The sequence below is a fragment of the Pecten maximus genome, chromosome 3 (genome assembly GCF_902652985.1).
Source record: "Pecten maximus chromosome 3, xPecMax1.1, whole genome shotgun sequence".
Lineage (NCBI taxonomy): Eukaryota > Metazoa > Mollusca > Bivalvia > Pectinida > Pectinidae > Pecten > Pecten maximus.
The window spans coordinates 9,319,475-9,334,938 of record NC_047017.1 but is presented as its reverse complement, the minus strand read 5'-3'; the positions used below and the strand labels follow the sequence as shown (position 1 = coordinate 9,334,938).

Here is a 15,464-nt window from a genome sequence, read left to right as displayed (position 1 = left end):
TGACTGGCTATTCCGTAGGTATTAGATGTAAGTAATGACTGGCTATTCCGTAGGTATCAGATGTAAGTAATGACTGGCTATTCCGTAGGTATTAGATGTAAGTAATGACTGGCTATTCCGTAGGTATTAGATGTAAGTATTGACTGGCTATTCCGTAGGTATTAGATGTAAGTAATGACTGGCTATTCCGTAGGTATTAGATGTAAGTATTGACTGGCTATTCCGTAGGTATTAGATGTAAGTAATGACTGGCTATTCCGTAGGTATTAGATGTAAGTAATGACTGGCTATTCCGTAGGTATTAGATGTAAGTATTGACTGGCTATTCCGTAGGTATTAGATGTAAGTAATGACTGGCTATTCCGTAGGTATTAGATGTAAGTAATGACTGGCTATTCCGTAGGTATTAGATGTAAGTATTGACTGGCTATTCCGTAGGTATTAGATGTAAGTAATGACTGGCTATTCCGTAGGTATTAGATGTAAGTAATGACTGGCTATTCCGTAGGTATTAGATGTAAGTATTGACTGGCTATTCCGTAGGTATTAGATGTAAGTATTGACCGGCTATTCCGTAGGTATTAGATGTAAGTAATGACTGGCTATAATTCCGTAGGTATTAGATGTCACTTTATAGATCATTGTTCATAGGGTCAACATATATAACCAATTAGGTAGTAAGATGTTTAACTGATTAAGAAGCAGATTTGAATCATACCTATCTACATGTAACCAATGTAGGGTTGATGGGATGTTAAACAATACGAAACACCAAACCAATGTAGGGTTGATGGGATGTTACTCAACACCAAACCAATGTAGGGTTGATGGGATGTTAAACAACACCAAACCAATGTAGGGTTGATGGGATGTTAAACAATACGAAACACCAAACCAATGTAGGGTTGATGGGATGTTAAACAATACGAAACACCAAACCAATGAAGGGTTGATGGGATGTTTATCAACACCAAACCAATGTAGGGTTGATGGGATGTTAATCAACACGAAACACCAAACCAATGTAGGGTTGATGGGATGTTAAACAATACGAAACCAAACCAATGTAGGGTTGATGGGATGTTACTCAACACTTAACACCAAACCAATGTAGGGTTGATGGGATGTTAAACAATACGAAACCAAACCAATGTAGGGTTGATGGGATGTTACTCAACACTTAACACCAAACCAATGTAGGGTTGATGGGATGTTACTCAACACTAAACACCAAACCAATGTAGGGTTGATGGGATGTTAAACAACACTAAACACCAAACCAATGTAGGGTTGATGGGATGTTAAACAATACTAAACACCAAACCAATGTAGGGTTGATGGGATGTTAAACAATACGAAACCAAACCAATGTAGGGTTGATGGGATGTTAAACAATACGAAACCAAACCAATGTAGGGTTGATGGGATGTTAAACAATAGGAAACCAAACCAATGTAGGGTTGATGGGATGTTAAACAACACCAAACCAATGTAGGGTTGATGGGATGTTAAACAATACGAAACCAAACCAATGTAGGGTTGATGGGATGTTAAACAACACTAAACACCAAACCAATGTAGGGTTGATGGGATGTTAAACAATACGAAACCAAACCAAGGTAGGGTTGATGGGATGTTAAACAATACGAAACCAAACCAATGTAGGGTTGATGGGATGTTAAACAATACGAAACCAAACCAATGTAGGGTTGATGGGATGTTAAACAATACGAAACCAAACCAATGTAGGGTTGATGGGATGTTAAACAATAGGAAACCAAACCAATGTAGGGTTGATGGGATGTTAAACAATACGAAACCAAACCAATGTAGGGTTGATGGGATGTTAAACAATACTAAACACCAAACCAATGTAGGGTTGATGGGATGTTAAACAATACGAAACACCAAACCAATGTAGGGTTAATGGGATGTTAATCAACACCAAACCAAACCAATGTAGGGTTGATGATCTAATCAAATCATAATACAAATACTAACAACTTTACTACCAATAGAAAATTCAAACACTCAAGAGGCGGTTATGAAAATTTTGTTTATAAAAAAACCCTGATTATTTACTTTTCCCAGGTTTCAATGCTACAGCTACAAAATCTTCTACGAGATCAGGAAGAGGACAACATTCCCTGGCAGGCTCTGTCCTACCTGACAGGGGAGGTAATCTACGGGGGCCGAGTTACTGACTGGTGGGATAGACGATGTCTAGACGCACTGCTCGGCCGATTTTTCTGTAAAGATGCTCTTGATGAGTCATACAGTTATTCTCCAGATCGGGTAAGTTTTAAAAATGATGTTTTCTGTACATATGTCTTCTTTAAGCCTTTTGATAACATCATTTTATGAAATAGTAATCAAGATAAACCTCCTTGGACTTCAAAGTAAAAGGGTCAAATAATTTCTGATTATCAAGAGGCTCAGGTCATGACATTTGGTCGGTTCTTGTAATGATGAAGGTTTATCAACTTCCAAAATTACTTGGATCAAGTTATAGAAAAATGAATGACCTTGAGTTGCTTTCAAGGTCACATTGTCAAAATGTGGATTATCAGGAGGGATGCATGATTGCATGGGAAGCTTAGTGATATGAATCATGACTAGAGCTGCCGGCCTTGTAAACAGTATGATAATGGCATGAAATGGCTGTCACATGTTTGCATGATCTCTTCAATGACATAATCAAGCTACAATTTTAGAGAAGCTTTTCACTGATCACCATTAGCTCTTCACTATAAAGACATACATGATAGCTCTAACTATTCTGAAGAGAGCTAAATGTTCGTACTTCATTTGTCAGTACCTCTTATGATTGTCACTATACCAAAACTGGGTCAGTACCTATTATTAATGTCACAGTACCAAAACTGGGTCAGTACCTATTTTTAATGTCACAATACCAAAACTGGGTCAGTACCTATTATAATGTCACAATACCAAAACTGGGTCAGTACCTATTTTTAATGTCACAATACCAAAACTGGGTCAGTACCTATTTCTAATGTCACAATACCAAAACTGGGTCAGTACCTATTATAATGTCACAATACCAAAACTGGGTCAGTACCTATTTTTAATGTCACAATACCAAAACTGGGTCAGTCAGTACCTCTTATAAATGTCACAATACCGAAACTGGGTCAGTACCTATTAGGAATGTCACAATACCAAACTGGGTCAGTACCTATTATAATGTCACAATACCAAAACTGGGTCAGTACCTATTATTAATGTCATAATACCAAAACTGGGTCAGTACCTATTATTAATGTCACAATACCAAAACTGGGTCAGTACCTATAAGGAATGTCACAATACCAAAACTGGGTCAGTACCTATTGGGAATGTCACAATACCAAAACTGGGTCAGTACCTATTGGGAATGTCACAATACCAAAACTGGGTCAGTACCTATTAGTAATGTCACAATACCAAACTGGGTCAGTACCTATTATAATGTCACAATACCAAAACTGGGTCAGTACCTATTATAATGTCACAATACCAAAACTGGGTCAGTACCTATTATTAATGTCACAATACCAAAACTGGGTCAGTACCTATTATTAATGTCACAATACCAAAACTGGGTCAGTACCTATTATTAATGTCACAATACCAAAACTGGGTCAGTACCTATTAGGAATGTCACAATACCAAAACTGGGTCAGTACCTATTAGGAATGTCACAATACCAAAACTGGGTCAGTACCTATTATTAATGTCACAATACCAAAACTGGGTCAGTACCTATTATCAATGTCACAATACCAAAACTGGGTCAGTACCTATTGGGAATGTCACAATACCAAAACTGGGTCAGTACCTATTATAATGTCACAATACCAAAACTGGGTCAGTACATATTATAATGTCACAATACCAAAACTGGGTCAGTACCTATTGGGAATGTCACAATACCAAACTGGGTCAGTACCTATTAGGAATGTCACAATACCAAACTGGGTCAGTACCTATTATAATGTCACAATACCAAAACTGGGTCAGTACCTATTGGGAATGTCACAATACCAAACTGGGTCAGTACCTATTAGGAATGTCACAATACCAAAACTGGGTCAGTACCTATTATAATGTCACAATACCAAAACTGGGTCAGTACCTATTATTAATGTCACAATACCAAAACTGGGTTAGTACCTATTATAATGTCACAATACCAAAACTGGGTCAGTATCTATTAGGAATGTCACAATACCAAAACTAGGTCAGTACCTATTGGGAATGTCACAATACCAAAACTAGGTCAGTACCTATTGGGAATGTCACAATACCAAAACTGGGTCAGTACCTATTTTTAATGTCACAATACCAAAACTGGGTCAGTACCTATTATAATGTCACAATACCAAAACTGGGTCAGTACCTATTTCTAATGTCACAATACCAAAACTGGGTCAGTACCTATTATAATGTCACAATACCAAAACTGGGTCAGTACCTATTTTTAATGTCACAATACCAAAACTGGGTCAGTACCTATTATAATGTCACAATACCAAAACTGGGTCAGTACCTATTATAATGTCACAATACCAAAACTGGGTCAGTACCTATTATAATGTCACAATACCAAAACTGGGTCAGTACCTATTAGGAATGTCACAATACCAAAACTGGGTCAGTACCTATTAGGAATGTCACAATACCAAAACTGGGTCAGTACCTATTATTAATGTCACAATACCAAAACTGGGTCAGTACCTATTATTAATGTCACTATACCAAAACTGGGTCAGTACCTATTAGGAATGTCACAATACCAAAACTGGGTCAGTACCTATTATTAATGTCACAATACCAAAACTGGGTCAGTACCTATTATTAATGTCACAATACCAAAACTGGGTCAGTACCTATTAGGAATGTCACAATACCAAAACTGGGTCAGTACCTATTATAATGTCACAATACCAAAACTGGGTCAGTACGAATTAGGAATGTCACAATACCAAAACTGGGTCAGTACCTATTTCTAATGTCACAATACCAAAACTGGGTCAGTACCTATTTCTAATGTCACAATACCAAAACTGGGTCAGTACCTATTAGGAATGTCACAATACCAAAACTGGGTCAGTACCTATTATAATGTCACAATACCAAAACTGGGTCAGTACCTATTATTTATGTCACAATACCAAAACTGGGTCAGTACCTATTATTTATGTCACAATACCAAAACTGGGTCAGTACCTATTATAATGTCACAATACCAAAACTGGGTCAGTACCTATTATAATGTCACAATACCAAAACTGGGTCAGTACCTATTAGGAATGTCACAATACCAAAACTGGGTCAGTACCTATTATAATGTCACAATACCAAAACTGGGTCACTACCTATTATTAATGTCACAATACCAAAACTGGGTCAGTACCTATTATTAATGTCACAACACCAAAACTGGGTCAGTAACTATTATTAATGTCACAATACCAAAACTGGGTCAGTAACTATTATTAATGTCACAACACCAAAACTGGGTCAGTACCTATTATAATGTCACAATACCAAAACTGGGTCAGTACCTATTTTTAATGTCACAATACCAAAACTGGGTCAGTACCTATTATTAATGTCACAATACCAAAACTGGGTCCTGTATCCTTCTATGTCCAGAGTTACTTTACTCTTTGTTGAGGTGTATTTCATGTCATTTGTCATGTACTTATAACAAGCGAACATTTCGATTTAAACAATCCTAGATTCAGTAGTGTTTTGAAGGAACTTACTCTTGTGTAATTATATCATGTGGAGTATTTCGTCCTGTGTACACCAACGTATCGTCTGTTGTTGATCAACGTATCATTGTTGTTCACGATTTGTTGTCCAGGTCCTGGTAAAGGTAAGCTTATAATTCACCTGCATGTATCACTGTGGGACAAGCTTACACATGTCCCAGGATCCTCTAGTGGGACACGATAAATATGTCCCACGTTCCTCATGGTGCCTTAGTGCTCAATCTGGGTAGAGTAGATTTCCAGCATCAAAATTGTCGTCCAGTCTGTCTAACGACATGTGTCAACATCCTCGTCCGGTCTGTCTAACGACATATGTCAACATCCTCGTCCAGTCTGTCTAACGACATGTGTCAACATCCTCGTCCGGTCTGTCTAACGACATGTGTCAACATCCTCGTCCGGTCTGTCTAACGACATATGTCAACATCCTCGTCCGGTCTGTCTAACGACATGTGTCAACATCCTCGTCCGGTCTGTCTAACGACATATGTCAACATCCTCGTCCAATCTATCTAACGACATGTGTCAACATCCTCGTCCAGTCTGTCTAACAACATGTGTCAACATCCTCGTCCAGTCTGTCTAACGACATATGTCAACATCCTTGTCCAGTCTGTCTAACGACATATGTCAACATCCTCATCCAGTCTGTCTAACGACATGTGTCAACATCCTCGTCCAGTCTGTCTAAAGACATATGTCAACATCCTCGTCCAGTCTGTCTAAAGACATATGTCAACATCCTTGTCCAGTCTGTCTAACGACATATGTCAACATCCTCGTCCGGTCTGTCTAACGACATATGTCAACATCCTCGTCCGGTCTGTCTAACGACATATGTCAACATCCTCGTCCAGTCTGTCTAACGACATATGTCAACATTCTCGTCCAGTCTGTCTAACGACATATGTCAACATCCTCGTCCAGTCTGTCTAACGACATATGTCAACATCCTCGTCCAATCTATCTAACGACATGTGTCAACATCCTCGTCCAGTATGTCTAACGGCATGTGTCAACATCCTCGTCCGGTCTGTCTAACGACATGTGTCAACATCCTCGTCCAGTCTGTCTAACGACATGTGTCAACATCCTCGTCCCGTCTGTCTAACGACATATGTCAACATCCTCGTCCGGTCTGTCTTACGACATATGTCAACATCCTCGTCCAATCTATCTAACGACATGTGTCAACATCCTCGTCTAGTCTGTCTAACGACATATGTCAACATCCTCGTCCAGTCTGTCTAACGACATATGTCAACATCCTCGTCCAGTCTGTCTAACGGCATGTGTCAACATCCTCGTCCGGTCTGTCTAACGACATGTGTCAACATCCTCGTCCAGTCTGTCTAACGACATGTGTCAACATCCTCGTCCCGTCTGTCTAACGACATATGTCAACATCCTCGTCCAGTCTGTCTTACGACATATGTCAACATCCTCGTCCAATCTATCTAACGACATGTGTCAACATCCTCGTCTAGTCTGTCTAACGACATATGTCAACATCCTCGTCCAGTCTGTCTAACGACATATGTCAACAACCTCGTCCGGTCTGTCTAACGACATGTGTCAACATCCTCGTCCAGTCTGTCTAACGACATGTGTCAACATCCTCGTCCAGTTTGTCTAACGACATGTGTCAACATCCTCGTCCAGTCTGTCTAACGACATGTGTCAACATCCTCGTCCAGTTTGTCTAACGACATATGTCAACATCCTCGTCCAGTCTGTCTAACGACATGTGTCAACATCCTCGTCCAGTCTGTCTAACGACATATGTCAACATGCTCTCCAGTCTATCTAACGACATATATACAGGGTGGCATTGTGGTAGTCTCCCCTTTACTTCTGTCTGATAAAGGGAGATAATCTTGTTATATAACTCAGCTCCTTTTGTAATATTGGGAAGTAATCTTGTATTTGTAAGCTCATTTCTGCTAAGGGAAGCTAATCTTTTTTATCTTATCTGCGAGCTCCTTTCTGATAAGGGGAGGTAATCCTCTTTTATCTAATTGCGAGCTGCTTTCATGTAAGGGGATGTAATTTTTTTTATCTTATCTGCGAGCTCCTTTCGATAAGGGAGGTAATGTTGTAGTACCCTGTTAGTGCCCGATGTATTGTAGGTTCTGTCAGCTCCTGTCTGTTAAAGGGAGGTAATATGGTGGCATTTTGCACCTGTTTTATCAGGGGAGATAATATGGTTATTATAAATATTTACTGTTTGAGATGTTGATGGATTAGGGCCTTTACCCAGGTGGAGCATTAAGACACATTATGGCCACACCAATCTGCTATGTTCTATTACAGCTGTATACTCTGTATAAAATCTGGTATATTGTAATCAACTGGTCAGTTTGTCTCTCATGGCGATATATGGTAATCATCTGGTCAGTTCATCTTGAGTGGATTTGGATGAAAGTATTTCAAACGGATGTTGCAAAACAAGGGACCTAATTAACTCCATGACACCTGTTTATAACTCTGATGTTTGTTTTCTGATATAAAATCTTTAACGAGAAATATATCGGACACACCAATCCTTTGTATGTATAGTAGGATAGATCGAGCCACAATTCTGTTTGGGTCGTGATCGTCACCCAGCTTAGAGTGATAACTAATGGCGTTCTATTGTTTCTAAGCTTGGCTATGTTCAAAGTGTGTCAGTTGAAGATGTCAGGCATCCGTCTCTGACTGACCAGAACTGACCATAGACATGTGACTAGACTGACCAGAGGGTTACCATATGTTATACTCTCCTGTTGCATGGTCTCCTACAGACAAAATGTTATTAGATGTATTTGTTTATCTAAATACATGTATGATCTACATATATGGTCTACACATATACACTGTATATAGTTATGTTTATCTAAATAAGATCTACACATATGCACTTATATAGTTATTTGTTTATTATTTATTTGCATGCTAAGATTGGTGACTGGAATATTATAGCTCACTTTATTTATCATATTTTTATATTTGTATTTAATATTTTTTCTTACAGGCAGAATATCATATGTTGCACTATACATATTAATACCATTTTAAGTTTTCCATAAATATCTAATGCTTATAATCTTACCATGCAGGTTCTCTTGTACAATGTAGACATTATCAGTTAATTTAAATTTGACAGAAGAATACAGGAAAAAATATTTCTTCTGTACATAAAACAAAATTCAATCAGATCAAATCGTATCTCATAAGAGTGATAGATTTGTCATAATTTAGTTTTACAATGAACTGATGTGTTCATCTTGATTAATTGAGAGCAACTTTTGCCATTGAAAATTTGGGACTCTATTAGCTATTGACTGTCTGGGGCTCTTCTAGCCATTGAATATATGGGGGTCTTCTAGCCATTGAATATATGGGGTCTACTAGCTATTGAAAATATGGGGTCTACTAGCTATTGAAAATATGGGGGTCTACTAGCTATTGAATATCTGGGTCTGTACTAGCTATTGAATATCTGGGTCTGTATTAGCTATTGAATATATGGGTCTGTACTAGCCATTGAATATATGGGGTCTACTAGCTATTGAAAATATGGGGGTCTACTAGCTTTTGAATATATGGGGTCTACTAGCTATTGAATGTCTGGGTCTGTACTAGTTATTGAATATATGGGTCTGTACTAGCTATTGAATATCTGGGGCTGTACTAGCTATTGAATGTCTGGGGGTCTACTAACTATTGAATATATTGGGCTGTACTAGCAATTGAATATCAGGGGCTGTACTAGCTATTGAATATCTGGGTCTGTACTAGCTATTGAATATTTGGGGCTGTACTAGCTATTGAATATCTGGGTCTGTACTAGCTATTGAATATCTGGGGCTGTACTAGCTATTGAATATATGGGGCTGTACTAGCTATTGAATATCTGGGGCTGTACTAGCTATTGAATATCTGGGTCTGTACTAGCTATTGAATATATGGGTCTGTACTAGCTATTGAATTTATGGGGCTGTACTAGTTATTGAATGTATGGGTCTGTACTAGCTATTGAATATATGGGGCTGTACTAGTTATTGAATATCTGGGGCTGTACTAGCTATTGAATATATGGGTCTGTACTAGCTATTGAATATCTGGGGCTGTACTAGCTATTGAATATATCCCTTATCAATTTGCAGCATGGACTGCAATGCAGCATATGCTGCAATCATGCTGCTTTTATGCTGGCATCATGCTGCTAGTTTCACAGCATGACTGCAGCATGTGCTGCATAGCAGCATGGTACCATGCTTCTGTACAGCATGTACTGCAACCATGCTTTAAAAATTGAGGTAATTGAATATCTGAACTCTATCATGCTGCAATCATGCTTTGTCGACTTAGTTAATTTATCATATGAATTGTATCATGCTGCAACCATGCTGCAATAACTTTGTCATTTTAGACAGGATATGTACCATGCTGCAACCATGCTGCAATAACTTTGCCAGTTTGGATATCGAATTATATCATGCTGCAATCATGCTGTGTGGACTTAGTAAATGTATCATATGAAATGCATCATGCTGCAACCATGCTGCAATAACTTTGGCATTTTAGATAGGATCTGTACCATGCTGCAACCATGCTGTATTAACTTTGCCATTTTAGATACAAACTGTACCATGCTGCAATTATGCTGTATTAACTTAGTTAATTTAATGAACTGCACCATTCTTTCATGTATTAACATGAATTGTTTAAGTTGAAATGTGTATATGCTTGGCCATTCTGCATTAGCTTAAAAGGGCATTCCTTTGTTCGGACATCACAAAATTTCTGTGGGTGAAATGTAGGTCCAAGCGAGGATCCAAAATCTAGGACCAAATTTCCCAGGTACCAAGATTAACCTAAACAATTATTAATTAATAAAATAAGATACAGAAAATTAACAAAAGTTGGTATTAGATATTTTAGTATCTTTTTTTTTTTAATTTTAAATAAAATATAGAAAATTTCCAGGTATCAATGGTGATAACAAAATAATTTTTAATAACATGTTTGTGTTGCAGCATTTCCTTTTTATACTTGATCAGTACCACACATATTTATTTAAAATTCAATAACAATTATTTTAATTAAGTATTTTGTTTATAAGTATGTTCTTTGTTAGTATAACGGTTCACAGCTTTTAAATGTGATATTTTGTCAGCTTTCACATGTAGTTCTATCTCAGAAGGAATTAACTTAAACAATGATGAATGTTGCAAGTTAGTACATTCGTGTGACGACTTAAAACTCATCCCTATAAAAATTTCATTCAAATTTTCAGAGTTTAGATCGTTTTTTGAAGAACCAGTATATTGACTTTTGCTTCGATTATACACTTTTTATCGGAGATAGAATCAGTCACTTTATCCAAACACTGACATAAACCAAGACGTTGCCATTTACCATGCACCAGCTTACTACCAGGTAGCCACGCATGTAACATGTTCGCCAAAACAAAATCGGGGTCACTCTACCAACAGTTACACATGTGCTTGGAATATCGCTTTTAATTCAATCAAATAAGATTAAAATCACCTGCTCTTTGTCTTTGTATCGCATACTTTCTGGATATATGCGGTGTTAAGATTACATCTGATAATAGCATACGAAATCACGTCGTGTTTGACACAACATTCATCGCTATAAACTCCAATAAACATGTGTCGAACTTATGTTGTCACTCGGACGCTTCCTTGTAAAACGTATATTGAAGTTAAGCGCTGTGATGATCTCGACCTCGACATGAGTTTACTCAATCGGAACCCCTCGTCATTTTTAGTTCGCAGACGGAGGCGAGGTGTTCCGATTGGAGTTTACTAACAACAGACGATATTCCCGTACTTTAATCTGAATTATTTGAAATCGTGAACATAAAAAGAAAACGTGCATTGGTCGGTTCCTCGTCTGAAAATACATCCATATTAAACAATAGGCGTATGACAGACGAGGCCAAAACCTCTGGTCAGATTACATGTTTATCGTTCGGTTCACCTATGACCTCGTTTGTTTACCTTGCTCCCGAGATGTGACGAGAGTGCTCCTCGAGCTCGTGCGATCTAAATGTGCACGATGCAAGTATTAAATACTGTAATATTTATCTTAAAAGTATGACACAATAGAAGTTTATGATTTAGAATAAAAAACACGCACAAGTAAAAATGAATCGTGTTAATCTCTGGCAGTAAAATATGTATCCCATGATGCAACACACAAGAGTTTAGCGGGAAGTCTGATAGCCATGTTTGAATTCACCGGATGTTTATTTCCAGAAGAAAAGTATAAACAAACACGACGATAGCCTAAAAACGAAGTTTGTTTCCCGTCTTACTGAAGAAGATCGACTTACTTCAAGTTACCGACGAATGAATATCAGCTTTCTCGTTGTTTTTGACGACCGATGCATATTTTTACCGACAAACATCGTTACGAGACAGGGTAAGTTTTAATTATATAATCTTCTTCACGTTCTGACATCGTTTCACATTATACGACGATGAATTTGATATAGATCTATTCATATCAATAATACCTAATTATTTATTTTTCAGGGTTTTGATGATTAATTTATCACAGATTACACGGCCGAAGGAAACGCAGTACCGATCCATGTGTTACAATCGTAAGTTTTCAATTTTATTTATTTATTATTAACGATCTTCGGCCCGACTTAAATTGCATTTTTTCCCCACTCACACAACCCTTGTTATGATTATGACGTACATACGTATTCACAAACAATGGTGAGGAAAATTTGTGTTTTGGATAATGAAACCTTTCGTGAAAGATCTTTACCTCCACATTCTTTTGAGGATCGATGTTTGCAGATTATTGCATCAAATTGAAACGATTAAATGAAATAGGTGAATTAAGATGAATTATAAGTAAGTAACATTGTTTTATGTATAGTATATTGCAGTTTCACATTGATATGAACTGATGGAGAATTCATACATACATTATCTTCAAAAACTTGACAATTATTCTAATTTTGAAATAAAATAATATTCTAAAAGTCTTTCTTTCTTCCAACAGAGACTGAGTCTTCATGCAGTACATTCTGGAATGAGGAACACCGCATGCATTGTGGTCCAAATTGATGGCATTGACTTAACACAAAGCAGAAAGGAATGAAGAGAAATTAAAAAGTTTATGTTTCACATTAATTAAGATTATTCGAGATATGTTATCTGTCGAGGTATACAACATTTCCTTTCATAATAAAAGTGTAAACATTAATATATATACAAAAAAAAATCATGTATATAATCTAAAAATCCTTGTTAGTTATTTGTTGTACTAGCAAAAAATATAATATAGTCGTCTCAAGCTTGGTTGTATTGAAATCCCTGGGGACAGTGACAGAGATATATCACTACAGTACGTGCTACATCAAACAACACACCATTGTTCAAATTGTCAATCAACATTTCATTTAGTCAGTATTTAGAATTGATTCCAAAATTATGATAATCTTTTCACAGTTTATTAGAAATAATGTTAAATTCGATAGAAGAAGTCTTCGACTGTTGCTTGTTTTTGTTTATTTTAAGTTCACGGACACACATGAAAACAGTTTCCAGTACATCTGGGCTACTTCGAGGAAACTACTTATACTGTCTGAAATCAGTCTTGTGCGTCGGTGACAAAATGTATACATATCCTACTATAACTCTGCTGGAAAATATTATTTTGTACTATTTTCCTACTATTTTAGAAAAAAAACAACAGAATTATAAATACATACTGTAGTATGTACTGACATTGAACTTGTATATCTTGTTGACTATTTTTGTTGAAACAAACCACTTCTAGCTAGGATGAATTGATATTAGTTGTATTTGAAAATTGTACTAGAAAAAGATAGCTGTGTTGTGTATGTGATGGAAGTTTTGAGAAAAAGAATATAAGAGGCAAATAAAATAAGTACCATGGGTAAATTTGAATTAAAATTTGTTTTGTCACATTCTCATTTCATTGATAAGTTTTAAATGTTTGAACTAGAAAAAACAGCCTGTATGAAAAGTTTTATACCATGTTAATTACCAAATAAAATGTAATACAAAAGTATTCTTCAAGTTTTTATTGCATGATTTTCATTGATTTTGTAAACCATGCTGCCATGAAGCATGATTGAAGCATGATCCCAGCATAATTTGCATAATTGAAACATGCTGGGATCATGCTGCAGACCATGCTGGGATCATGCTGCAGACCATGCTGGGATCATGCTGCAGACCATGCTGGGATCATGCTGCAAACCATGCTGGGATCATGCTGCAGACCATGCTGGCATCATGCTGCAAACCATGCTGGCATCATGCTGCAGACCATGCTGGGATCATGCTTCACAGACCATGCTGGGATCATGCTGCGGCCATGCTTCCTTAAAGCATAAATGCAGCATGATCCCAGCATAATTTGCATAATTGAAACATGCTGCAATCATGCTTTAACTAGTAAGAATATATAGTGAGGTAAATTAGGCACCATGCTGCAGTCATGCTTCATTCATGCTGCAATTCCATGCTGCATTCATACTGCATCTATGCTGTGATCATGCTGCAAATTCATAAGGGTATGGGTCTGTACTAGCTATTGAATATATGGGGCTGTACTAGTTATTGAATATATGGACTAGCTATTGAATATATGGGTCTGTACTAGCTATTGAATATCTGGGTCTGTACTAGCTATTGAATATCTGGGTCTGTACTAGCTATTGAATATATGGGGGTCTTCTAACTATTGAATATCTGGGGCTGTACTAGCTATTGAATATCTGGGGCTGTACTAGCTATTGAATATCTGGGTCTGTACTAGCTATTGAATATATGGGGTCTACTAGTTATTGGATATCTGGGGCTGTACTAGCTATTGAATATATGGGTCTGTACTAGCTATTGAATATCTGGGGCTGTACTAGCTATTGAATATCTGGGTCTGTACTAGCTATTGCATATATGGGGTCTACTAGCTATTGAATATCTGGGGCTGTACTAGCTATTGAATATCTTAGGCTTTATTAGTTATTGAATAATGCATTTGTATGATTCATTTTCTTTATCTTGTAATTGATTTATAAACAATATTTGTTTATTCACAAACTTATTTCAGAATAAATAAATAATTCTGATTTCTTTGGTAAAAAATCTTCCAGCAATTGGTTGGCTAACTTAAGAGTCATGATGCTGGGCCTGTGACTTGTTTTTGGGACGACATGTTAAGGTTGTTGACCCACACTAACATGATAGAGGTTAGATGTTGGGACTGAATTCTGATACTTTTGTGTTTTTGATTTTCAGATCTATCATCCAGTGAAAGATTCCTACACCTTCCCCGATGTTCTAAATTACCTGGAGAATCTCCCTAACTACGATTCTCCGGAGTTGTTCGGGATGACGGAGAATGCTGAGAAGGCGTGTCGAGAACTACAGGCAGTGGAGATGGTCCAGACCATTATAACAATACAGCCACGCATATCACTGGAACTCATGGGGTAACTGGATTAATGCTTCAATAATTTTATATCTTTATAAAATGTCAAAAGTATCCAATAGCTTGTCATAAAAAATCTTTATATACATTGTACATTATATGAATTATACTTGAGAGATTCTTGAGGGTGATTTGATTCAGTGTGTAATAAACAAGTACATCTGTTTAATGGCTTACTTGTCGTCT

General features: G+C 37.1%; 1 protein-coding gene and 1 long non-coding RNA gene across 2 annotated transcripts in view; both read left to right on the top strand.

The window, feature by feature from the left end:
• Positions 1-15,464, top strand: part of LOC117323123 (dynein heavy chain 6, axonemal-like) — a 134,358-nt gene that overhangs the window by 113,766 nt on the left and 5,128 nt on the right. Inside the window, 3 exon segments of the mRNA XM_033878151.1 lie at positions 2,092-2,295; positions 5,876-5,887; positions 15,086-15,279. Coding sequence (XP_033734042.1) covers positions 2,092-2,295; positions 5,876-5,887; positions 15,086-15,279 — 410 coding nt within the window.
• LOC117323124 lies at positions 12,007-13,498 on the top strand. The gene is made up of 3 exons (XR_004531653.1): positions 12,007-12,218; positions 12,332-12,402; positions 12,816-13,498. It is a non-coding gene; the product is annotated as an uncharacterized LOC117323124 (long non-coding RNA).